The sequence below is a fragment of the Urtica dioica genome, chromosome 2 (assembly GCF_054948205.1).
Source record: "Urtica dioica subsp. dioica isolate 48M chromosome 2, U.dioica_male_clone48M_v1_H2, whole genome shotgun sequence".
NCBI classification, from domain to species: Eukaryota; Viridiplantae; Streptophyta; class Magnoliopsida; order Rosales; family Urticaceae; genus Urtica; species Urtica dioica.
Genome location: NC_142757.1, coordinates 43,712,242 through 43,737,349, shown reverse-complemented (window position 1 = coordinate 43,737,349; position 25,108 = coordinate 43,712,242). Strand labels below are relative to the sequence as shown.

General features: G+C 40.9%; 3 protein-coding genes across 3 annotated transcripts; 1 reads left to right on the top strand and 2 right to left on the bottom strand.

Annotated features, from left to right (window-relative positions):
• Nucleotides 1–693: 693 nt before the first annotated feature.
• Nucleotides 694–16,094, bottom strand: LOC149404866 (uncharacterized). The gene is made up of 2 exons (XM_089607703.1): nt 15,974–16,094; nt 694–1,139 (listed from the first exon to the last, which is right to left on the bottom strand). Exons 1-2 carry the CDS (start codon nt 16,092–16,094, stop codon nt 694–696), a joined length of 567 nt encoding a protein of 188 aa, XP_089463829.1.
• A 3,021-nt stretch (nt 16,095–19,115) lies between these two features.
• On the top strand, nt 19,116–19,890 carry LOC149404865 (uncharacterized). Its single transcript, XM_089606250.1, has 2 exons — nt 19,116–19,411; nt 19,523–19,890. The coding sequence occupies exons 1-2, from the start codon at nt 19,241–19,243 to the stop codon at nt 19,613–19,615; spliced, it is 264 nt and encodes an 87-aa protein (XP_089462376.1). The 5' UTR covers nt 19,116–19,240; the 3' UTR covers nt 19,616–19,890.
• A 1,924-nt stretch (nt 19,891–21,814) lies between these two features.
• EMB2768 (Tyrosyl-tRNA synthetase, class Ib, bacterial/mitochondrial) lies at nt 21,815–23,446 on the bottom strand. Its single transcript, XM_089601311.1, has one exon. The coding sequence runs from the start codon at nt 23,357–23,359 to the stop codon at nt 21,989–21,991; it is 1,371 nt and encodes a 456-aa protein (XP_089457437.1). The 5' UTR covers nt 23,360–23,446; the 3' UTR covers nt 21,815–21,988.
• Between the last annotated feature and the right edge of the window lie 1,662 nt (nt 23,447–25,108).

Here is a 25,108-nt window from a genome sequence, read left to right as displayed (position 1 = left end):
GCCCTTTCCTCTGAGACATCGGAAGCATCATCAGTGTCTGAGACATCCTCTGGGACACTAGGAAGAATATAAGGAGAGTTGCTGACTTCATCTTCCTCAGAGACCCTGTCTTCATCATCCACCACTACATTTCTTGATTCCATAATACACTGAGTCCTCTTGTTGAAGACTCTGAAATCAGCGCCACTAGAGTTATACCCCAAAAAGATGGCTTCATCACTCTTGGCATCTAACTTCTTCTTGGGTTCCCTGTCCGCAAGGACAAAACATGTACTGCCAAATGTGAAAATACTTAACGTTGGACTTCCTCCTCCGCAAAATTTCATAGCTGGTGCATGACATGCCGGGACGAATAGACACGTGGTTGTGAATATGGCAATCAGTGTTAACCGCTTATGCCCAAAAGCGATAAGGTAGAGATTTCGCATGAAGGATAACTTAAGCCATCTCCTGAATTGTCCTGTTTTTGCTTTCCAAAATTCCATTATGATGATGAGTGATTGGAGCCGAGAACTCATGCATGATCCCTTAAGAATTTCATAACTCAAGAAATTTGCTGTTCTCAAACTCTATTCCATGGTCACTGCGAATCTTCATAATCTTCCCTAAAGAGTTCTCATTCTCTCGCTGCAACCTCAAACTCAGAGTGTGGAACGCGTCAAAGGCATCAGACTTTTCTCTGAGGAACTCAACTCAGGTGTACCTTGAGTAGTTGACAACAACTACAAGGATATATCTTCTGCCACCGAGACTCTCAACCTGCATGGGACACATGAGTTCCATGTGAAGAAGCTCCAAAACACGAGAGGTTGTGAGAAAGTCAACTTTCTTGTGTGACGTACGAACTTGTTTCCCAACTTGGCATTGACCACAGACCCTTCCTTCTTTGATCTTGAGCTCAGGTAGACCTCGAACAGCCTCTTTGGACACAAGGTTGCCTAAGCTCCTCAGATTCAAATGCCCAAGTCTATTGTGCCAGAGATCAGTGATATCAGTTTTGCTTACAAGACAAGTAGAAGGAGCAGTCGAAGGAGCAGACCACAAATAGCAATTGTCAGGGGATCTCAGTCCCTTCATGTACACTGAGTTGTCCTCGCGGGTGATAGAACAGTCATTTTTTGTGAACGTGACCGTTAAATCTGTTGTCAATGGTGCCCACAAGAAGAGTTGTAATCTTTATATTGTACATTTGATGTAATAAAGTCTCATGAAGACTCTTGCTTGTAATTACTTATTCATTAATAAAAAGTTGAAACGTTCATTCATTCTTCTGTGTCTGTTTGAAGCTTTATGATAAAACATTAGTCTTTAGTCCATAAACAAACTAAACAACTTACGAAGAGACAAATGTAGATTTGCATGAACAAACTCTTCGTAGTTTGCTTAAAACGATATATTCGCAATCTAAGGGTCAAAGGACTATTGACCTCAATACGATTGTTAGAAGAATCTATGATGTCTGGTTATGAGGCATTGAGAGTTGGAGACTCTATAGTTCTTCTAGGTATCTTCCGAAGGTACTGAATTAACCAGTGCACTTCTAGAGACAATATAAGAACAAACCATTTAACCTCTTATGTCTCGAAGTCACTACGTATGAATTGCATAGTGCTTACCTTAATCCTGAAATGAGACATGTCATTTCACACCTTAGTATTCTCATTTGAGAAAGTCAGAGTTCGGACTCACTATGTGATTCCGTACAAGGCCTATTGGTGAAGTACTAAGGTTTGAGAATGTCATGAGTAACTTTGTGAAGATCTCATAGATATGGAATTCATGTACAAGATTGCTGAAATGCAATGTATATCACCTCATGCTTTGTTCCTTGGAGTGTGAATAAATGAACTGGCCAGTGTCCAAATTGAGTCTTGACTCCTTTGGATGAAACAATGTGACTTATTACCTCCTCGTCAATACATTGTTTCTAACTTATTCACAAGCGACAAAGGAGTTGAGGAAATAACAACTAGAAGGGTAAAATGGTAATTTTGTAAATCCCGACTAGCTGATGATATTCATGAAGGGTAAACACTGATATATTCTGTGGATCCACTCATTACAATTAGGTTGAATTCTTGAGTAGAAAATAAATTCATTTGAACCGAGAGATTTTCAGTGTCAACTCTTTAAAGGAGTCAGTTGACATTAAGCTAAACTTGGAAAAGGTTTGTGAACTTTTGAGTCCAAGTATTTAGCTCAAGCTTTGTTCATTTGGATCCATGAGGTCACTGTCACGAATCACATCGAGTAGGAATAGTTAAACTGGAAGCTAAGTCAAAACAAGAACGAAAATTGTCGAAAGGGTAATTTTGTCTTTTTGGACATGGCATGAAATGAATGTCAATAAATTTTTTGACAATGTCATATGATGACATATTATATCACACGGCCATAACATGTTTATTGGGCCTTGTGAATTAATTCCATTTCATAGAATTTTACTTGAAAATTCTTAATGGGCTTTTCTTATGTTGTCATGAACAATTAAAGAAAAACATAGAAAGCCTTTTTAGAAGGCTTTTGGCCGTCCAACCCAAGTGAATGGGAGACCAAATTTCGTGCAGCCCTTAGTGTGAAAGAGAGAATATTTTGTGCATAAATGTATGAAGATACTTGCCAAAAGAAAAAGGGGAAACAAATTTCCCCTAAAAGGAAATGAGGTAGGCGCCCAAGAGAGAGACAAGGCAAGGCAAGGAACAAAAAAGGAAACAAATCCAAGCCTTCTAGAAGGCTTACCTTGGCCGAGTATGTCATAGGGGAAAAGAGGAAATTGGCTCATGAATATGTGATATTCTATAGAAGAGGAAACTACCTTATTGAAGGTAAGACCTCTCCTATAAATAGGAACCTCATTCTTCTCATTTTTCTCATTCCACATAAGTTAGAGATTGAGAGCCTCTCTCTCTAGACCTTGTGGCCGCCCCTCTTCTCTCTCTCTCTAGTCAATTTCGTTTTATTGTTTTGGCACCTAGGTCCTCATTTGACCTAGAGTTTAGCTCTGCGACTTCAAGACTCGTTCTTAAGTCGTAGTGTTTAAAAGTGCCTACACACTAATTCATTTTATTTCGAGTGATTTAGTGACAGAAACTTTCGTGGTTGCTCGAGTTGCCGAGGAAAGAAAGAGAGACGTGCTGCGAGGAGACGAACGTTTTCAACCTTCCGAAGGCTCATCAACGTTCAAGCTTCTAAAGAGGTTAGTAAATTTATTATGCTCATATTAGTTTTATTTACATGTGCTTGCACTTTGTCTAGGTTAGTAAAAACTGTTTTACTTGAAAAAGAAAATTTTTAAAATTCCGCCGCTTAACGAAGCGTTAAACTTTTTCTTAAACCCTAGATCAATTCCAACAAATGGTATTAGAGCTATGGTCAAAGATATGCATGTACATGTATTTAAAAATATGAGCTTGAAAATCGTTTTCAAAAGTTTACTAATTTTGTGACAAGTTAGAATTGTTTTCTTAGATTTTTTTTTTAATTTATTGCTCTTGCCTTTAAATTAAAAATCATGTTTTTTTCTATGAGTTTGGGATGTTATTAAAACACATTAGAATCAGTTCTAAAAGTTTTTAATTTTTTATATTGAAAAACGTGTTTTAAAGGTTTGAGAAATTTCGAGTAAATATTGTGACTAGTTTTCTTGTCTTACTAGTTTCTTTTATCTACATGAATCATTTTATGCATGTTGTTATTCTTTTATATCATGTTATTACCTTGCTAAGAAAACACCAATAAAAGCTTTAACAACATCCTAAAACGTTCCGTTACACTCGATTATTTTTCGCACCTAAAAAGGACCAAGCTTTAATTATTTCTTTTTCTTCGACCTGGAGTAAAACCCGCAGTAAAAGTAGCATAACTCTCTATTCAGAAATCGAAATTTAATGATTCTTGAATCAAATTAAATCCCTGTCTGTTCTCTGTCCAATACCACCGGTTTCAGGTCAAAAGGTCATCGGAGCCGCCAGTTATGGTGATTTTACTCCGAGGTGCGCGGCTGTTCCGAAAGTCCAGTTTTTTAGAATTCCGGATTTTCAGCCCCACTACCATGAGTTATAGAACTCTAATGAGAAAAATTTCTTGAGCAAAAATGTTTTTTATAAGATTATAAACATGATGTGTAAGATTAAAATGTTTTTATTTTTGAAAGTTTAATTGAAATTGAATTTTTACAAAACTAGTTTGAATTATGAAAAACCGTTTTCGCTTCAAACTTGAAAAATATTATGTCATCCAAATCAAACAAATTTTCAAAATGTTTTCAAAACTATATCTTTATCACATATTTTCAAAATCTATATGCTCTTGAAAATATGAGTGGGAGGTCTCCTTGTAGACAAGCCGAAAAATAAAAAGATGTGTATTCTCAAACTTTCAAGTGTTCGAGTGAGTTGAAGTTCACACTTCCCTCATGCACTTTCCCGAAATAGAAAATAGGAAAAGATCGAGTATGTACCTTGTGCCTTTATGCACTAACACTGCTCTGAACATGATGATCTAGGATTCTCTTCTAGTTGTCCGCTCTGTCGCTCTCTAACTAGGAAATCCGTTTCCGAACTTACAAGAGTCGATGAACCAACTCCAAAAACTAAGTGGGTGGGTTATATTTGTTGTTTGTAATCCACGATCCCTAACACTAATGAAAGAAGCAATTAACGTGGGACTAAGAGCCGCTCTTGCGACCCTCTCTTAAATGGGAGTACTCCAAGGCGTTTTTGCTTCGATCATTGCTCAATGAGCTACGTCCGAGAGTGAGACGATGATGACAAGGCCTCCCCTTGGGGGATTGTTTTTCAAAGTTGATATTTTGGACTAAGTGGTTGGTTGCACACTTAGGTTCAATCCCTAGTAATCCTCCCTTGAGGCTCTGCGAAAGGATGTGAGTGATCAAACCAATTTGAAAGGTGGCTTGTCAAAATTGATGTATTGACATCTTGGCTAAGCATTAATGATATGTCATTTACTTATAAATGGAGATTTTTTGCGGCCTTCTCTTGAGGGAGTAAATTATTGTTTGGTTTATAACACCTTTGGATTTTATCAAAGTCTAAATAAAACTTAAATCTTAAACCAAAGACTAATCATAAACTTGTTTCAACTTAAATAAGCAACATGTCTCTCAACACTCTCTCGATCATCTTTTCCTCGAACAAACTCGAAAACAAAGACTATGTAGATTCGAAACATAACCTTGACATAATAGTTACCGTTAACAAGCACAAATGGGTACTTACCACCCCATGTCCTCCTCTAACGAATGATGATTCGACTCAAGAGGACAATGACGCCTTAGCGGCCTGGCTTCAATCCGATGAGATTGTGAGGTGCTATATCTTAGCATCTATGAACAATATGCTGAAAAAAGCAACATCGTGACATCGAGACTGCCGCTGACATGCTCTACAATCTCCTTGAGATGTTTGGAGGGCAAAGGCGTCGGGCAAGGCAACAAGCTGTCCGACAGTTTATGAACTGTCATATGAAGGCTAGGACTCCTGTTAGAGACTTTATGATACTAATCATTAGTTTTCTGAATAAAATGGAAATCCTAGGATCTGAGACTGATGGGAAGAATGTCATAGATATGATCTTAGAAACTCTCCCCGCATCTCTTGATACCTCCAAGATGAACTACTCCATAAACAAGCTAGAGTACACTGTTACCAAGCTTATAAAGGAGCTTCATACTGCTGTAGGTCTCACTAAGAGAAAGAGGAATCAAGGAGAGGCACACGCTACTTAGCAAAAAGCCTCCGCCTCTGGGACTAAGAAGAGACCTCACAAGGCCGATAAAAAGAACTGTCCTGCCTATCTCAAAGCGAAGGAACATAGTATTGTACTAGTTAACGAAGCATGCTTAGTAGCTGATAATGTATCAACGTGGATTCTTGACTCCACTGCTACTAATCATATTTGTTGTTCCTTGAATGGATTCAAGAAAACCAAAAGCTTAGAGGAAGGCGAGTTCTGTTTCAAATGGGGTGATGGGAGCCTGGTGTCTGCGAAGGCTGTGGGATCCGTGACGCTGTCTTTTGAAGACCGCACTTTAAACTTGAATAATGTTTATTTTGTTCCTACCTTTGGGAAGAACTTAATATCCGTTGCTCGTCTTCTTGAGCAAGATTATTGTTTAAAGTTCATTAAGAATGGAATTCGTATTTCGTTTCCTGATAATTCTTTTGTCACTGATGCATGTATGAAGAATGGTCTTTTTTACATTTATCCCACTCAACCTTCCATTTTAGACACTGAAATAGATACTGATCTAATTAGGGAGACAAATAGGATCAAACTTTCTGAATCCTCCGATCTAACAAAATCAACATACCTATGGCACTTAAGACTTGGTCATATCAGCCTAGATAGGATTAAGAGACTTGTGAGGGATGGTCCACTCCAAGCCTCTGCAATAGGTTCACTACCTACTTGTGAATCCTGCATAGAAGGAAAAATGACTAAGCGACCTTTCTCCGATAAAGGTCGAAGAGCCACTGAGTTGCTGGAACTAGTACATTCTAATGTATGTGGTCCGCTCAGCTAACAGGCATGTGGAGGAAACTATCTTATTGATGGTGAGACCTCTCCTATAAATAGGAGCCTCATTCTTCTCATTTTTCTCATTCCACATAAGTTAGAGATTGAGAGCTTCTCTCTCTAGAACTTGTGGTTGTCGCCCCTCTTCTCTCTCTCTCTAGTTTATTTTCGATTTTTCTTGTTTTGGCACCTAGGTCCTCACTCGACCTAGTGTTTAGCTCTGCGACTTCAAGACTCGTTCTTAAGTCGTAGTGTTTAAAAGTGCCCACTCACTAATTCTTTTATTTCGAGTGATTTAGTGATAGAAACTTTCGTGGTTGCTCGAGGTGCCGAGGAAAGAAAGAGGGACGTGCTGCGAGGGGAGACGAGCGTTGCAAAATTTCCAAAAGCTTCTTCAAAGTTCCAGCTTCAAGAAAGGCTAGTAAACTTCTTAGCTCATAATAGTTTTTAATTAGGTGTACTTGCTCTTTTGTCTAGGTTAGTAAAAAACTGTTTTTACTTGTAAAAGAAAATTTTTAAATTTCCGCCGCTTACCGAAGCGTAAATTTTTTTCTTAAACCCTAGATCGATTCCAACAAATGGTATCATAGCTATGGTCAAAGATTAGCATGTACATGTATTTAAAAATATGAGCTTGAAAATTGTTTTCGAAAGTTTACTAATTTTGTGACAAGTTAGAATTGTTTTCTTAGATTTTTTTTAATTTATTGCTCATGTCTTTAAATTAAAAACAATGTTGTTTTTCTATGATTTTGGGATGTTTTTAAAACACATTAGAATCAGTTCTAAAAGTTTTTAATTTTTTATATTGAAAAACGTGTTTTAAAGGTTTGAGAAATTTCGAGTAAAATTTTGTGACTAGTTTTGTTGTCTTACTAGTTTCTTATTTTTACTTGAATCGTTTTATGCATGTTGTTAATTCTTTTATATCTTGTTATTACCTTGCTAATAAAACACCAATAAAAGCTTTAACAACATCCTAAAACGTTCCGTTACACTCGATTCTTTTTCGCACCTAAAAAGGACCAAGCTTTAATTATTTCTTTTTCTTCGAGCTTAAAAGTGGCATAACTCTCTGCTCAGATATCGAAATTTAATGATTCTTGAATCAAATTAAAGCTCAGTCTGTCCTCTGTCCAATGCCACCGGTTTCGGCTCAAAAGGACATTGGAGCCGCCAGATATGACGATTTTACTCTGAGGTGCGCGGCTGTGCTGAAACTCCAGTTTTTTAGAAATCCGGATTTTCAAACCCCACTACCATGAGTTATAGAACTCTAATGAGAAAATTTTCTTGAGCAAAAATGTTTTTCATATGATTATAAACATGATGTGTAAGATTAAAATGTTTTGATTTTTGAAAGTTTAATTGAAATTGAATTTTTTACAAAACTAGTTTGAATTTTGAAAAAACCGTTTTCACTTTCAAACTTGAAAATATTTTGTCAATCCAAATCAAATAAATTTTCAAAATGTTTTCAAAACTATATCTATATCACGTATGTTCAAAATCTATATGCTCTTGAAAATTTGAGTGGGAGGTCTCCTTGTTGACAAGCCGAAAAATAAAAAGATGTGTAATCTCAAACTTTCAAGTGTTCGAATGAGTTGAAGTTCACACTTCCCTCATGCACTTTCCCGAAATAGAAAATAGGAAAAGATCGAGTATGTACCTTGTGCCTTTATGCACTAATACTGCTCTGAACATGTCGATCTAGGATTCTCTTCTAGTTGTCCGCTCTGTCGCTCTTTAACTACGAAATGCGTTTCCGAAGTTATAAGAGTCGATGAACCAACTCGAAAAACTAAGTGGGAGGGTTATAGTTGTTGTTTGTAACCCACGATCCCCAACACTAATGAAAAGTGCAAGTGTCGCCGGACTAAGAGTCACCCTCGTGGCCCTCTCTTAAATGAGAGTACTCAAGGGCGCTTTGCTCTGATCATTGCTCAATGAGCTACGTCCGAGAGTGAGACGATGATGGCAAGGCCTCCCCTTGGGGGATTGTTTTTCAAAGTTTATCTTTTGGACTAAGTGGTTGGTTGCACACTTAGGCTCAATCCCTAGTAATCCTCCCTCGAGGCCCTGCGAAAGGATGTGAGTGATCAAACCAATTTACAAGGTGGCTAGTCAAAATAGATGTATTGACATCTTGGCTTAGCATTAATGACGTGTCATTTACTTATAAAAGGAGATTTTTTGCGGCCTTCTCTTGAGGGAGTAAATTATCGTTTGGTTTATAACACCTTTGGATTTTATAAAAGTCTTAATAAAACTTAAATCCTAAACCAAAGACTAATCATAAACTTGTTTCAACTTTATAGGCAATATGTCTCTCAACCATCTCTCTATCTTTCTTTCCTCGATCAAACTCAAAAACAGAAACTGCGTAGATTCGAAACATAACCTCGACATAATCCTTACCAAGCACTAAAGGGTACTCACCACCCCGTGTCCTCCTCTGACGAATAATGATTCAACTCAAGAGGACAAAGACGCCTTGGCGGCCTGGCTCTGCTCCGATGAGATTGTGAGGTGCTATATCTTAGCATCAATGAACAATGTGTTGCAACAACAACATCGTGACATCGAGACTGCCGCCGACATGCTCAACAATCTCCATGAGATGTTTGAAGGGCAAATGCGTCAAGCAAGGCAACAAGCAGTCCGACAGCTAATGAACTGTCACATGAAGGCTAGGACTCCTGTTGGAGACTTTATGATATTGATCATTAGTTTTCTGAATAAAATGGAAATCCTAGGATCTGAGATTAATGGGAAGAATGTCATAGATATGATCTTAGAAACTCTCCCCGCATCTCTTGATACCTCCAAGATGAACTACTCCATTAACAAGCTAGAGTACACTGTTACCAAGCTAGAGTACACTGTTACCAAGCTTATGGAGGAACTTCACACTGCTGTAGGTCTCACTAAGAGAAAGAGGAATCAAGGAGAGGCACATGCTACTGAGCAAAAAGCCTCCGCCTTTGGAACTGTGAAGAGACCTCACAAGGCCGATAAAAAGAACTGTCCCGCCTATCTCAAAGCAAAGGAACATAGTATTGTTCTAGTTACCGAAGCATGCTTAGTAGCTAATAATGTATCAACGTGGATTCTTGACTCCGCTGCTACTAACCATATTTGTTGTTCCTTGAATGGTTTCAAGAAAACCAAAAGATTAGAGGAATGCGAGTTCTGTTTCAAATGGGGTGATGGGAGCCTGGTGTCTGCGAAGGCTGTGGGATCCGTGACGCTGTCTTTTGAAGACCGTACTTTAAACTTGAATAATGTTTATTTCGTTCCTTCCTTTGGAAAGAACTTAATATCTGTTGCTCATCTTCGTGAGCAAGATTATTGTTTAAAGTTCATTAAGAATAGAATTCGTATTTCGTTTCCTGATAATTCTTTTGTCACTGATGCATGTATGAAGAATGCTAATTTCTACATCTATCTCACTCAACCTTCTCTTTTAGACACCGAAATAGATAATGATCTAATTAGGGAGCCAAAGAGGATCAAACTTTCTGAATCCTCCGATCTAACAAAATCAACACACCTATGGCACTTAAGACTTGGTCATATCAGTGTAGATAGGATTAAGAGACTTGTGAGGGATGGTCCACTCCAAGCCTCTGCAATAGGTTCACTACCTACTTGTGAATCCTGCATAGAAGGAAAAATGACCAAGCGACCTTTCTCCGATAAGGGTCGAAGAGCCACTGAGTTGCTGGAACTAGTACATTCTGATGTATGTGGTCCGCTCAACCAACAGGCACGTGGAGGATACGATTACTTCGTTACCTTCACCGATGATTACTCACGATATGGGTTTGTCTATTTGCTCAAACACAAATCCGAGACCTTTAACGTATTTAAGGTCTTTAGGGCTTTAGTGGAAAAGCAAACTGGCAAAGTGATCAAAACCCTTCGATCTGATCGAGGTGGTGAGTATATGTCTGGAGAGTTCGATGACTTTCTTAAAGAAGAAGGTATCGCTTCTCAGCTTACCGCACCTGGCACACCTCAACAAAACGGAGTGTCAGAGAGAAGAAACCGAACTCTTATGGAGATGGGTAGATCACTGATGAGTTACTCATCACTCCCTCTTTCCTTTTGGGGATATGCCCTAAAAAAAGCCGCTTATATTCTGAACCAAGTTCCGTCCAAGACGGTTCATGGTACTCCCTATGAACGATGGACTGGCCGTAAAGTGAATCTTGGCCGCATCAAAATTTGGGGTTGCCATGCACACGTGCTAAGGCAAAAGACTAGCAAGTTGGCTAGTAGGTCAGAATTGTGTATGTTCGTTGGATATCCAAAGGAAACCAAGATAGTCCCGAGGACGATAAGACTTTCGTTAGCACGAATGCTCGTTTCCTTGAGGAGGACTTTATGAAAGATGCAAAACCTAGAAGCAAAATTGTGCTTGAAGAAAAGTTGGGTGAGGAAGCTTCTACCTCATCTGTAAGAACTGTTCTTACCCCAACTGAAACACAACCTAACTATTCAGAATCTCGTCGAGTAGTACTTCGACGTAGTGGGAGGGCTACTCAAAAGCCTGACAAGTACATGTCTTATGGAGATTCTCTCGTAGCCGTCTCTGACATGGATGATCCTGTTTCCTATAGCCAAGTGATGACTTGTTCTGAATCAAACCATTGGCTTGACGCCATGAAAGTTGAGATGCACTCGATGTGTGTCAACAAAGTCTGGAAACTTGTAGACCTTCCTGAAGGGATTAAACCCGTAGGGTGTAAGTGGATATACAAGAAGAAAAGGGGTCCTGATGGGAACGTCGAGACGTTCAAAGCACGACTTGTGGCGAAGGGTTATACCCAACAAGAAGGGGTTGACTATGAAGAAACCTTCTCGCCAGTCGCGATGCTTAAATCCATCCGCATACTCTTATCCATAGCTACAGCTCTCGACTATGAGATCTGGCAAATGGATGTCAAGACATCCTTCCTGAATGGAAATCTTGACGAGCGCATTTACATGGCTCAACCAGACGGTTTCGTGGATAAAGGTCAAGAGACCAAGGTTTGTGAGTTACTTAAGTCCATTTATGAACTAAAGCAAGCATCTAGGTCATGGAATATTAGATTCAATGAAACTGTAAAAAGCTTCGGCTTTGAACAGTCAATAGATGAGCCTTGTGTTTACAAGTTAATACACGAAGGCAAAGTTGTGTTTCTGGTACTATATGTCGATGATATACTACTCATTGGTAATGATGTGGGTAAGTTATCTGAGGTTAAGGTCTGGCTGGCAAAGCAATTCGATATGAAGGATCTAGGAGAAGCCGCGTACATTCTGGGAATCCAAATCTTTCGAGATAGGAAAAACCGGACCCTGTCGCTCTCTCAAGCATCTTATATTGATAAGGTGATGGATCGCTTCTCGATGCAAGACTCCAAGAAGGGCCAAACACCCTTTAGTCATGGAGTCTCACTCTCTAAGGACCAGTCTCCCAAGACTGCACAAGATATTGAAGACATGAGGAAAATTCCATACGACTCTGCCGTAGGAAGCCTCATGTATGCTATGCTTTGCACTAGACCTGACATCTGTTTCGCCGTTGGCGTAGTTAGACGTTTCCAATCCAACCCTGGACCCGAGCACTGGATTGCTGTTAAGCATGTTCTAAAGTATCTTCGAAGAACTAGGAACTTGATGCTTACATACTCAGGTACTGACCTGACTATGACGGGATATACCGACTCCGATTTTCAAGGGGATAAGGATTCCAGGAAATCCACTTCGGGATCTGTGTTCATCCTTAATGGTGGAGCTGTTGTGTGGAGAAGTATTAAGCAATCTTGCATTGCTGACTCCACAATGGAAGCAGAATATGTGGCTGCTTGTGAAGCATCCAAAGAGGCTGTATGGCTTAGAAAATTCCTTACGTATTTGGAAGTTGTTCCAAATGTCAACGAGCCCATGACCCTTTATTGTGATAATAGTGGGGCTGTCGCTAACTCAAAGGAACCTCGAAGCCATAAGCGCTCTAAACATATTGAGAGGAAATACCATTTGATTCGAGAGATCGTGCAGCGCGGAGATGTGGAAGTCATGAAGATCTCAACGGTGGACAACCTAGCAGATCCATTCACAAAGGCCCTAGCGAACAAGGTCTTCGACCAACATCGAGAGGGATTAGGCATGAAGGACTACACACATCTTCTTTGAGTCAAGTGGGAGTTTGTTATCAATGGTGCCCACAAGAAGAGTTGTAATCTTTATATTGTACATTTGATGTAATAAAGTCTCATGAAGACTCTTGCTTGTAATTGCTTATTCATTAATAAAAAGTTGAAACGTTCATTCATTCTTCTGTGTCTGTTTGAAGCTTTATGATAAAACATTAGTCTTTAGTCCATAAACAAACTAAACAACTTACGAAGAGACAAATGTAGATTTGCATGAACAAACTCTTCGTATTTTGCTTAAAACGATATATTCGCAATCTAAGGGTCAAAGGACTATTGACCTCAGTACGATTGTTAGAAGAATCTATGATGTCTGGTTATGATGCATTGAGAGTTGGAGACTCTATAATTCTTCTAGGTATCTTCCGAAGGTACTGAATTGACCAGTGCACTTCTAGAGACAAGATAAGAACAAACCATTAAACCTCTTATGTCTAGAAGTCACTACGTATGAATTGCATCGTGCTTACCTTAATCCTAAAATGAGACATGTCATTTCACACCTTAGTATTCTCATTTGAGAAAGTCAGAGTTCGGACTCACTATGTGATTCCGTACAAGGCCTATTGGTGAAGTACTAAGTTGTGACAATTTCATGAGTAACTTTGTGAAGATCTCATAGATATGGAATTCATGTACAAGATTGCTGAAATGCAATGTATATCACCTCATGCTTTGTTCCTTAGAGTGTGAATAAATGAACTGGCCAGTTTCCAAATTGAGTCTTGACTCTTTTGGATGAAACAATGTGACTTGTTAGCTCCTCGTCAATACATTGTTTCTAACTTATTCACAAGCGATAAAGGAGTTGAGGAAATAACAGCTAGAAGGGTAAAATGGTAATTTTGTAAATCCCGACTAGCTGATGATATTCATGAAGGGTAAACACTGATAATATTATGTGGATCCACTCATTACAATTAGGTTGAATTCTTGAGTAGAAAATAAATTCATTTGAACCGAGAGATTTTCAATGTCAACTCTTTAGTGGAGTCAGTTGACATTAAGCTAAACTTGGAAAAGGTTTGTGAACTTTTGAGTCCAAGTATTTAGCTCAAGCTTTGTTCATTTGGATCCATGAGGTCACTGTCACGAATCACATCGAGTAGGAATAGTTAAACTGGAAGCTAAGTCAAAACAAGAACGAAAATTGTCGAAAAGGTAATTTTGTCTTTTTGGACATGGCATGAAATGAATGTCAATAAATTTTTTGACAATGTCATATGATGACATATTATATCACATGGCCATAACATGTTTATTGGGCCTTGTGAATTAATTTCATTTCATAGAATTTTACTTGAAAATTCTTAATGGGCTTTTCTTATGTTGTCATGAACAATTAAAGAAAAACCTAGAAAGCCTTTTTAGAAGGCTTTTGGCCGTCCAACTCAAGTGAATGGGAGACCAAATTTCGTCAGCCCTTAGTGTGAAAGAGAGAATATTTTGTGCATAAATGTATGAAGATATTTTCCAAAAGAAAAAGAGGAAACAAATTTCCCCTAAAAGGAAATGAGGTAGGCGCCCAAGAGAGAGACAAGGAAAGGCAAGGAACAAAAAAGGAAACAAATCCAAGCCTTCTAGAAGGCTTACCTTGCTCATACTCTCCCTTCGTCGCGCAAATCCTCGCGCAACCTTGCGTGGGGAACTTCAAATTGTCGTCCATCCCTCCCTATGATGGGCGGACTGACCCGAACTTCCACATCCAACACTACGAGACGTGGATGACGATGCAAGGGTAGCCGGACACGACCCTATGCCAAGCTTTCAGCCTAACCCTCACGGGGTCGGGCGTTGAGTGGTTTCGGAGCTTGAGACCCGGGAGCATCCCGTCCTTCCGGGCTTTGCAAGGGGCTTTCCTTGCCCGCTTCGCCACGCTCGTGGCACAGAAGAAGTCGAAGACCCACCTCCTCTCCATTCGGCAAGGGAGAGACGAGACGTTGAGGCAATACCTCGCTCGCTTCACCGAGGAATCTCACAAAGTCGAGGGGTTCGACGACAAGGACGCCATCACGGCGATCACCGAAGGAGTTCGCACGAGGGACTTCCTCAAGACCATTGTTGGGAAGGTCCCGCGGAGCATGGCGGAGCTAATGACGAGGGCCCGCACGTACATGGGAATCGAGGACTATCTCGATGGCCGAGATGGCCGGAAGTCAGGGGGGCAGGGTAGTCGACGCCGCGACGACCAAGATGGAGATCGTCCCGACCCTCGAAAGAGGAGGAACAAGGGAGGCAGGCCCCTAACGGCCGCTCCCTCCCCGGGCCGAGACCGTCACACGTCGATAGCCTCCGAAAGTTCTCGACGTTCACCCCCTTGAACACCCCACCGGAGCGGATCCTAATTCTGCACCGCGACAAGCTAGAGAGCCCTACTCCTCTCACAAAGGATCCTGCAAAGAGGGATCGAAACAAGTTCTGCGAATACCACCAGGATCACGGGCATCTGACATCCGAATGCTATCAACTCAAGCGTAGATTCAAGACGGGAAACTTAAAGAGTACGTCCTTAGAACGATCGGGACGGCCGTGGCGCACGGTTAGCGTCCGCGGCAGGAAAGGAAGGATCCGGCGACGGTGACCATCACGGACCGAGCAGCAATCGTATGTCATAGAGGAAAAGAGGAAATTGGCTCATGAATATGTGATATTCTATAGAAGAGGAAACTACCTTATTGAAGGTAAGACCTCTCCTATAAATAGGAGCCTCATTCTTCTCATTTTTCTCATTCCACATAAGTTAGAGATTGAGAGTCTCTCTCTCTAGACCTTGTGGCCGCCCCTCTCCTCTCTCTCTCTAGTCAATTTCGTTTTATTGTTTTGGCACCTAGGTCCTCATTTGACCTAGAGTTTAGCTCTGCAACTTCAAGACTCGTTCTTAAGTCGTAGTGTTTAAAAGTGCCCACACACTAATTCCTTTTATTTCGAGTGATTTAGTGATAGAAACTTTCGTGGTTGCTCAAGTTGCCGAGGAAAGAAAGAGAGACGTGCTGCGAGGAGACGAACGTTTTCAACCTTCCGAAGGCTCATCAACGTTCAAGCTTCTAAAGAGGTTAGTAAATTTATTATGCTCATATTAGTTTTATTTACATGTGCTTGCACTTTGTCTAGGTTAGTAAAAACTATTTTACTTGAAAAAGAAAATTTTTAAAATTCTGCCGCTTAACGAAGCGTTAAACTTTTTCTTAAAAGATCAATTCCAACAAAATCTTTGTCGCACAACTCACTAATGCTGATCAGATTGGCTTTGAGGCCATCAACAAGAAGGATATTGTCAAGGACTGGAAGGCCGGAAACATTTAGCTTTCCTTTTCCAACCACAGTAGGAGTCACCTCCAAAAGTGGCATGTCCCTTAGAGTAACTCGTTGTGTTGTTGAGAAACGAGTCGTCTCTTATCATGCGTCTTGAACACCCACAGTCAAAATACTAGTCCTCTCTAGCAGTAGCCTTGAGAGGTGTAAGCAACAAGAACTCTATTATCTTGCTTGATCATCCACACTTGATGAGCCGAAGAGTGAAAGGACTGCCTCTCAGATCATTCCTTCAAGTGCACCTTCAACTTGGGAAATCTGCTCTGGGCAAAGAGAACATTTTGACCGGTGTTTTTCCGCTCTAGAAATCTGTAATACAATGAGTAACAGAACGGGCAGATATGTCTTCATTTTCCACAAAAAATGACATCTCCAGTCAGTTTTAGGGGCTGACCTTGGTAACACAGGACTTGAAGTCTTTTAAGATGTTGGAGACACCTTTCGCACATTGAAAACTGGTACTTGGGATGGAGACACAAAGACTGTTTTCTGAGAAGAAAAGGAACAAGAGTGATACCCAAGACCTCTATGACTAGAGGAGAGCTGACCAATCTTCAGAATTTCATTCCGGTTAGAGGTTCCCGAGTTTAAAATTTGAACTGACTTGGTCATATTCCCCAGGTCAGCATTGAGTTTGGAGATTTGCTTCTTCAGACTCCTAACGACCTCGAGCAGATGAGATTTTTCACCCAGAAGCGATTCAATTTTGCTATTCAGCATCTCAGGATAGTCTTTCTTCAGTTCTTCAATCTCTTCAAGCAAGCTGGTTTGCTTGCATTGAAATTCTTCTATCTTCAATTTTTGCTTGAGGAAGGCGTTAGACTCGTCGGCCCACTTGACAAATAGAGTCTTGTAAGCCTCCAGTAAGACATCATCACTTAATTCTTCTTCCACTTCTCCAAAACAAGAATTAACACTTTCAGATGATCATGTCTGAGACATGATGACTTCATAGGCATGCAGAAGAAATTTGTCACTGAGTTCCCCACTTCCAGCTGACTTAAAATCATTTGAGCACTTAGAAGGAGCCATGACAACTTTCCCTATATTCTCCTCTGATGAATCCTCCTGTAGGTCAAAACTTTATGCCATAAAGACAAGAAAGTTATTGCCTCCATCCTCTCCGGCATCACTACCAGATTCGCGTTCTTCATCGTTGAGCGTGTAATAGTAGTTATTTTGCTGTCTTCTTAGATAGTTTGGACACTCAGCTTAGATGTGACCAAAACCTTCACACTCTCTGCATTGAATGCATTTTCCTTTAAACGCATGAGGGGTTCCCTAATCCTCTCTTCATTTTCTGTTGTAATTTCCAGGTTTATACCTCTGGGATGTCTTCTCTCGGTTGAAGGGTGCAGTTAATTGCCCTGGAAAGTTAGGGGATCTTTTCTCGAACTTTTTCATAAGCTTCCCATAGTTCTTGACCATCAAGTCCAGAGACTCCTCGTAAGATTCTGATGATGTCTCAGCTTGAGGAGACTAAGATTCGGGGGCAGAGGACTTGAGAGCAAGAGCCCTTGATTTCTTCTTTGGGGACCCTGAGAACGACATCTCGTAGGTGAGTAAGGACCCAATGAGTTCATCCACCTTCATTGCACATGTGTCATGCACTTCATCAATGGTGGTCACTTTGATCTTGAACCTCTCACGAAGAGATCTCAAGATTTTCTTGGCAAGCTTGGCATCCGACATGTGTTCCCCGAGAGAGTGAGACTCATTAGAAAGATCTCTAACTCTCACATAGAACTCGTTGATGGTTTCATCCTCATGCATTCTCATGTTCTCAAACTTGGTGGTGACAAGTTGTAACCGAGAATTTTTTTTACTTTATCAGTCCCCTCAAAAGTTGTTTCAAGGATATCCCAAGCCTCCTTGGCACTCTCACAAGTATTAATCAACCTGAAAACATTTCTGTCAACACCATTGTAGATGACATTGAGAGCTTTGGAGTTAGAGAGAGCGGCTTCATTTTCTGTGGGACTCCACTTGATCTCAGGCTTCTTCACATAGGTAACATTATCCTCCAACACCTTCTTGGGAGCTTCCCAGCCTGTAATCATGGATTTCCATGTTTTGTGATCGATGGACCTGATAAAAGCTCCCATCTTAGCCTTCCAGTAGGCGTACTTCTGCCCATCGAGAAGAGGAGCTTGAGAAATAGAGCCTCATTCCCTGAATGTGTTTATTTCCAGCAACAATAGTAAGATCAGTACAAATCTCACCCAGAAACTTAGGGTGCCTGCTCTAATACCACTTGAAAGTCCATATTTACTGTGTAACATGTCTTGTTAGATGTTGTTAGGAACAATTGAAAGAACAACAAACCACAAGTAATAAAAGCAAGTAAATGACACTAAGAGTGATAACCCATTTCGGCCTCAACTGCCTACTTTGGGGAAATTTGAATCCCAGTAAAAAGAGTAACTCCACTAGACAATAGAATGAGTACACACGGGAATACAATGGATGATCACGTTTCACTATTCCTACTCCAAACTATCCTATGGAGTCACTAACCTAGGCTTCCCCCTACTTTTCACTCTTACACTCTTCCGGTGTATCAATAAATATGAATAACCACAATAACAACAACCGTAAAAGAGCTAGGTTTGTCTTCGCCGATAAGGATCAAAACCTAGAGAACAAAAAACCCACACACTTTTCTCTTGAAGAGATGATTTCGGCGTGTAAAGTGTGTTGTCTTTCCTAGGGTATGACATTCTCTTTTATAAGAGACATGAGACGAGAATGTCCTATGATCAGACACCATGACACATGGCACACATCAGGACGAGGACAGACAAAAAATATCAGAGAGGTCAAGTTGTATCCTGGCATAAAGTGACGAAAGATATTTATATACGATACGAGAAACAACACTAAGAATAATAGAGTTATGTGAACCAAAACGCCAAACATCAATGTAACAACATAAGTCAAAAATCGAATTCCAAATGTTTTTAAAATAACAGTCCATTATTGATATTTCTCTGTTTATTAGGTATTTTTCTTGTCAAACACGTAGCTGCCGTGCTGTTTCATATTGTTCTAAAACTACTATAATAAGTCTTCGTTAAGAAAATAAAAATAAATATAAAACCCTACAATTCCGAGCCTAATTCACGCGCCGCTCGACTACCGCCATTGCCACCACCGTGTCGTAACTCCGAAACCACTCACTCATGGAATCAGAAAAACCGCAGGCCGAGAAGCCACCAGTCGCCGTGACCTCGTGCCGAAAGAAGAAGAAAGACGAGGCCTCGTTCTTGGAGGACGTCAAGGACCACATCGACGAGTTCATCAGCGCTTCAATGGAAGAACATAAGACCTGTTTCACCAAGACCATCAAAAAGGTTTCTTCTTCTTCTTCTTCTTCTTCTTCTTTTTACCCCTCTTTTCGGTTCTTTACTCTGTCTTGGTTTCTTTGATTGAGTGGTTAGGGTTATTTTTCTTTTTGGTTTCAGATGTTTGGAATGTCGAAGATCGTTGCCGAGCGGAACTCTGAAGTTGAAGGAGTTGAAAGCTCTCTGCCCCTTAAAACAACCGTTGGAAACTAGGGTTTGGAATTCTGCTTTGCTGATCCATCAAGCTTATTTTATTTTTTTCGTTTTACTTTGTGTTAATGATATGGGTTAGAACTTAGATATTCAATCAACTTGGTTGGATCGATTTTTTTTTTTTTTTAATATGTTAAAAGCTTGGAATAACTACTGTAATGAAATGCTTGGAATTTCGTTATAGTTTAATTGCACAAAACCTGTCAATGCAAAGTTACTGATATGTTTTCAATTTCATACGCAATATATATATTGAAATCAAACTTGTTTGGTAATTCTATTAAAAATTCAAGCATTTCTGATTGAGTTTGGATCTCGACTTCGACTAGAATTAGCTTGGTAGTACCTCTTTTTTTGTCCGTCTTTTCCCATCTGTGGTTCTTTTTTATCAGTATGAAAGACGAGAATTTGTCAATGCAAGTTTTTCCCTTGCTACAATCTCATTTGTAGCTGATCAAAGAGTTTATCCTCTAGATAAGTGAATGTCTCGATGAACTTTTGAATAGGTTCCATGAGGTATTGATACCTTTCTTTCCCAATTTTTTTTTACTCAATCCAAGACAGGCTGAGCTTAACAAATTTGTTGCTTGTGAGCTCAGTCATGTAGGTCTAAATTATGACAATATTGACTGAACCCGTTTCACCTTGATTTTGATTCGGTGCAAGAGTGTCGATCCTAAACAATTGAGAGGGCGTAGGGGTGATATGAACGATTCAATTTTTAATTCTACATAACCCATTTGTTCTGAAAAAGAAGATTGCTACTACTAGTGAAAAATATGCTATCAATGAGTTCTGAAAACCCATTAAATATTTGCTTAGATAGGACTACAATCATATGCTATCAATGAGTTCTGAAAAAGAAGATTGCTACTACTAGTGAAAAATATAGAGTTATCGTAGAAAGAGGTTATGAAATATTTGTGCGTGCTTTACTGTTTCCAGTTTCTCATGCTGTCTTTTCGATTCATAGCGAGTAAACAGCTGATTCTTTTGGATTGAATACCTAAAAGAAAGATCACAATTTCACGACAGAGAAATATATCTACAAGGGTTTTTTTTCTAATGTTTTATGTATCCGTTCTGGTTAAAGCTTATGAAATTCGGGTTCAGGTTGTTAAGATGATTCTTTTCTATTTGATCTGTAATCTTCAAAGTGTCAATTTGGTGGCAGAAACTTTTTGTTTGGCTTTGACTATGCCCTGTTCCTGAGCAAGAAACAAGAAAATTTTACTTGATTTGCCCATTGACGTAAAGTATGGGCTAAACCAGTACAATTTCCAGTAATCCACACAAAAGAAAAATAATACTGAGTTATTTTGGTCTGTAACCACCAACCGATATTTCAATCACCCAGGGATATCTCAAATTTTCCGACATTTTCATCAGCTTTTGCATTGGTAAACAATATCGAAACTAATATTTAAATCTCTCAAAAATTTTCATCGGTAAACATGCATGTCTATGTCACAAACAATAATTCAAATATATCAAAAATTATCGATAAACAACATTTATCTCACCAACCTCTCAAATTCCTCCAAAAATTTTATAACCATTTTCGTCAGTCATCGATATCTTCATACAATTGATATCTATTTTTTAAACCTTAATTTTTTTTAACTGATCTTGCTGGAAACATAAAAATCAAATAAAAGAAGGAAGCTATATAGTCGTCGAAAAAAAATTAAAAGTCAAGTATTAAGAGGAAATTTACTCAAAGAGTCTTAGCTCTCAGGTGGTATCTTGTTCTTTGTTCTCAGAAGATAAGTTTTCAGGTGAGGGTGTAAGTGGAAGATTACTATTGCGATAATAGTGCAAATTGAACTTCTTGGAAGACCTCGTGGGTATTAAACTAGTGAATGTCGTACCTCGCCAAACAATTTGTTGTTTAATTGTGGGTGATTGCGTGATAACTTGTGTTCTAAGTTACTCTGGACCAATGGTGTCTAGCCAAGTGATTGAAGACTCGGAGAAAAACGGTTAAAGAGAGAACTCTGGACCGATGAGTGGGCTAGTCTTGTATTTAAGGACCTTTGAGTCATCGTAACTAGTCATTCTTTAGTTCCAGACAAAGAGAGAACTAACGAGAGATCTTGAAGGAGAGTGAAATAATTACAAGGATTTTTCCTAAACCATCTATTGGAAACGGCGACTAGATTCCTCACCGGAGTTGGTGATCCTCATTGGATCCGAATCAAAGATAATACCGTCGTGTATTTATTCATTTTCTGGTTTACGTGTTCTCTTGGCGCCTATTTTTTCGGCGTTTCTTACGTAGGAAGTTATTTCTTTGCAATTGTCCAACTGTTACAATCAAAGAAAGCAAACTAGATGTTCAATAGTACATAGAAAAGAAAAGAAAAGAATTGTTCATGAAACAGTAACAAGAAGCTTGTTCTTCTTGCCAGAGGAGAGAAGCAACATGTTACCCTCGGCAACATCTCCTTCCTCGACTCTCCGACTCTCGCTCTCCACTCTCGCATTGTTCAAGTAAAACCCGCCTTGCTTCAACACCCTCTTGGCCGCGGACTTGCTCTCGAACAGCCCCGCGGCCACCGAGAGCTCCACCACCGACGACCCCACGACCCTCCGGCGCTCCATCGAGCACGACGGGACGTCTCCGGCGACCCCTCCGATGGCCTCCCAGTCGCCGGCCCTGATCGCCTCCGTCGCCCTCACCGCCTCCCCCAACCCCTCCTCGCCATGAACGAACCTCGTCACCTCCTCCGCGAGCCGCCTCTGACCCAAGTTCGGCTCCGACCCCATGGCCGCCGCGATCCCATCGATCTCCTCGATCTCCAGAAAAGTCAGCATCTTTAGGTACCGAACCACGTCGGAATCCGCCACGGAGAACAAATGCTGGTAGAATCTGTACGGCGACAGCATCTGCGGGTCGAGCCACACCGCTCCTTCCTCGGACTTGCCGAACTTGGTCCCGTCGGATTTCAGCAGGAGCGGGAACGTGAGGCCGTACGCCTCGTCGGAACGGAGGATCTTTCTGATCAGGTCCGTCCCGGCGGTGATGTTCCCCCACTGGTCGCTGCCTCCGATCTGGACGTTGACGCGCATTTCGTCGAACAGGTGGAGGAAGTCGTAGCCTTGGAGGAGCTGGTAGGTGAACTCGGCGTAGCTCAAGCCTTGCTCGGAGGCCTCGAGGCGTCTTTTCACGGTGTCCTTGCGGATCATGGTGCCGACGCGGGCGAAGCGGCCGACGCGGGAGAGGAAGTCGAGGAGGCGGAAATCGCGCCACCACTCGTAGTTGTCGAGAACGGTGACGGGGTCGGAGTCGGAGCCGAGGATTCGGGAGATCGAGCGGGAGATGGCGGCGGAGTTGGAGGAGAGGGTTTGGGGGTCGAGGAGGGGGCGGTCGAGGGACTTGCCGGAGGGGTCGCCGACGCGGGCGGTGGCGCCGCCGAGGAGGGCGATGACGCGGTGGCCGGAGCGGCGGAACCAGGAGAGGACGACGAGGGCGAGGAGGTTGCCGAGGTGGAGGGAGGGGGCGGTGGGGTCGAAGCCGCAGTAGGCGGTGATTGGCTTCCGGGAACGGAGGGCGTCGCTGGTCACGGCTTCGAGAAGGCCTCGCTGCTCCAGAATGGATACGATGTCGGCGCCGCCATTGTTGGAGGAGCAGCGGAGGAGGCTGGTTTGGCTGCGCCGGCGGTGGGGGACTGGGCTTGGGAGGAGGAACTGGGGGAACAAGGTTCTAGATGCTGTTGTACTTGTGCCTGCCATGGATGACATGTTTGTCTCTCAACCCAATCTTCTTTCCTGCTTTGTTCCTACTTACTTACGCCTCCTCATCCACCTTTTTTTTTTTTTTTTTTTTAACCGTTTGGTGGGAAAATTAGTAGATGAATCTCAGGTCAAAATAAGTCTATTAATGTATGGATACTTATTATTATTTAAAATTTCGTGTTAATTTTTTTTTTAATTTTTTTAATTGTGGTTTGCTCTTAGTTTGACTTTGTTGTATCATCTTTACCTATAAATACTACTCATGGATGAAGTAAAAATCATCCCGGTTACTAATTTACTCTCTCTCTCTCTCTCTCTCTCTCTCTCTCTCATCTTGAATTAGTAGTATTTAAAGGTTTTAGTTTCAATTGTAGCTTCGGTTTTTATACCATAATTTGATATGATACTCAATCGAGAATAGCATAAATCAAGCACTAGAATCCGAATAAAATAGACTCTAGGACATCGAACAAAGAAACTAATCGCGCATAAGATAAAAACAAATCCTATCTAGCAGAACTTCGAGAAAAAAAAAACTAATAGGTCAAAGATTAGTCAAATTAATAACATGTGGTCACACAAACGATTAAACCGTCCGATAGCACATGCTCGTGTTGGTGGTGGGCCAAGTGTGGAGCCTAATAAAGTCCCACATCAGTAAGGAATAGTCTTTTTTACTTTCCCTTGTGAAATTACTGAACCTGCGCAACTGTTGCAAAAAGGGTTGTAACAGATAATGCAACAGTTACTGAAATTTAGAGACACACGAGATAAATGATATGAGTGCGGAATAATAAAGAGACACCAGAGTTGGTAACCCAGTTCGGCAAGTCGTGCCTACGTCTGGGGGGCATTGGCCCGGTGGAAAGCAGTTTACTATAACGACGTGGTACAATAAGGATTTACACTTCACGACTCCCTCGCTAGCTACCCAACCTACGTCTATCTTCTTCAACGGCAACTTAGGCTCCCCCTAAGTACGAGATCCCCTCGATTCCCACTGAAAATCTCTCCCGAGACTTCCTAAAGTGTTTCCCAACAAAGAACAAATGGAAAACCTAACCTCTTGCTCCTAATACAACCACCCGTATATAGGCAGCCAAGCAGAGGTAACAAAACACCTTAAGAGCTTGAACACAGGCCGTTCTAAGCTCAGCTAGACACTCAAATAATTCTCTCAAAAGGCATGAGTGTAGAAGGTGAGGTGATGACTTATTTATATGAGAAAACTAGGTCAACACGAATCTTGAAGTCGGATTGAGAGTCCCAGCCCATTATCTCATTAAGCCACGCTGGAATCCTTCTTCAAGTCGGAGTAGCAAAGCCCAAAAGTCAATGGGCCGAAACTGTTACACAGGACTGTTACAACACAAACTGCGACACTTGTGACCAAACATTGTAACAAGGCCCAACGCTATCCGATAATATATTCCACGATTCTATATTATTTTGCCAACATTAATTCGCCAATAAATGTTCCAACAATCTCCCCCTTTGACGTTTAATGGCAAAACCGAATCGTGGTGGTGGTATTAGTGACGAAGAGCAAACGCTGCAGATTAGTTGACAAAGATCTGACCCACACGAAATAACTAATGCAGACAACAATTACTACATCTCCAAAATAGTAATCAAGTCACTAAAGAGTCACAAAGCCACATATCCTCCCCCTTTTTGCCAGAACGCAAAGTGAGCATCAACAGCCAAAAGGAAACTTACATCACAAGTCTGGAGGAGGACCAGACATAATGCATC

What these genes read in the sequence shown, in the direction of transcription:
- EMB2768 (XM_089601311.1), bottom strand. Translation starts at nt 23,359, where the DNA reads ATGTCATCCATGGCAGGCACAAGTACAACAGCATCTAGAACCTTGTTC.
- LOC149404865 (XM_089606250.1), top strand. Translation starts at nt 19,241, where the DNA reads ATGGAATCAGAAAAACCGCAGGCCGAGAAGCCACCAGTCGCCGTGACC. An exon ending in TCACCAAGACCATCAAAAAG is followed by an intron (nt 19,412 to 19,522) that starts GTTTCTTCTTCT and finishes TTTTGGTTTCAG; the next exon opens with ATGTTTGGAATGTCGAAGAT.
- LOC149404866 (XM_089607703.1), bottom strand. Translation starts at nt 16,094, where the DNA reads ATGCCACTTTTGGAGGTGACTCCTACTGTGGTTGGAAAAGGAAAGCTA. An exon ending in AGCCAATCTGATCAGCATTA is followed by an intron (nt 1,140 to 15,973) that starts GTGAGTTGTGCG and finishes CATTGACAACAG; the next exon opens with ATTTAACGGTCACGTTCACA.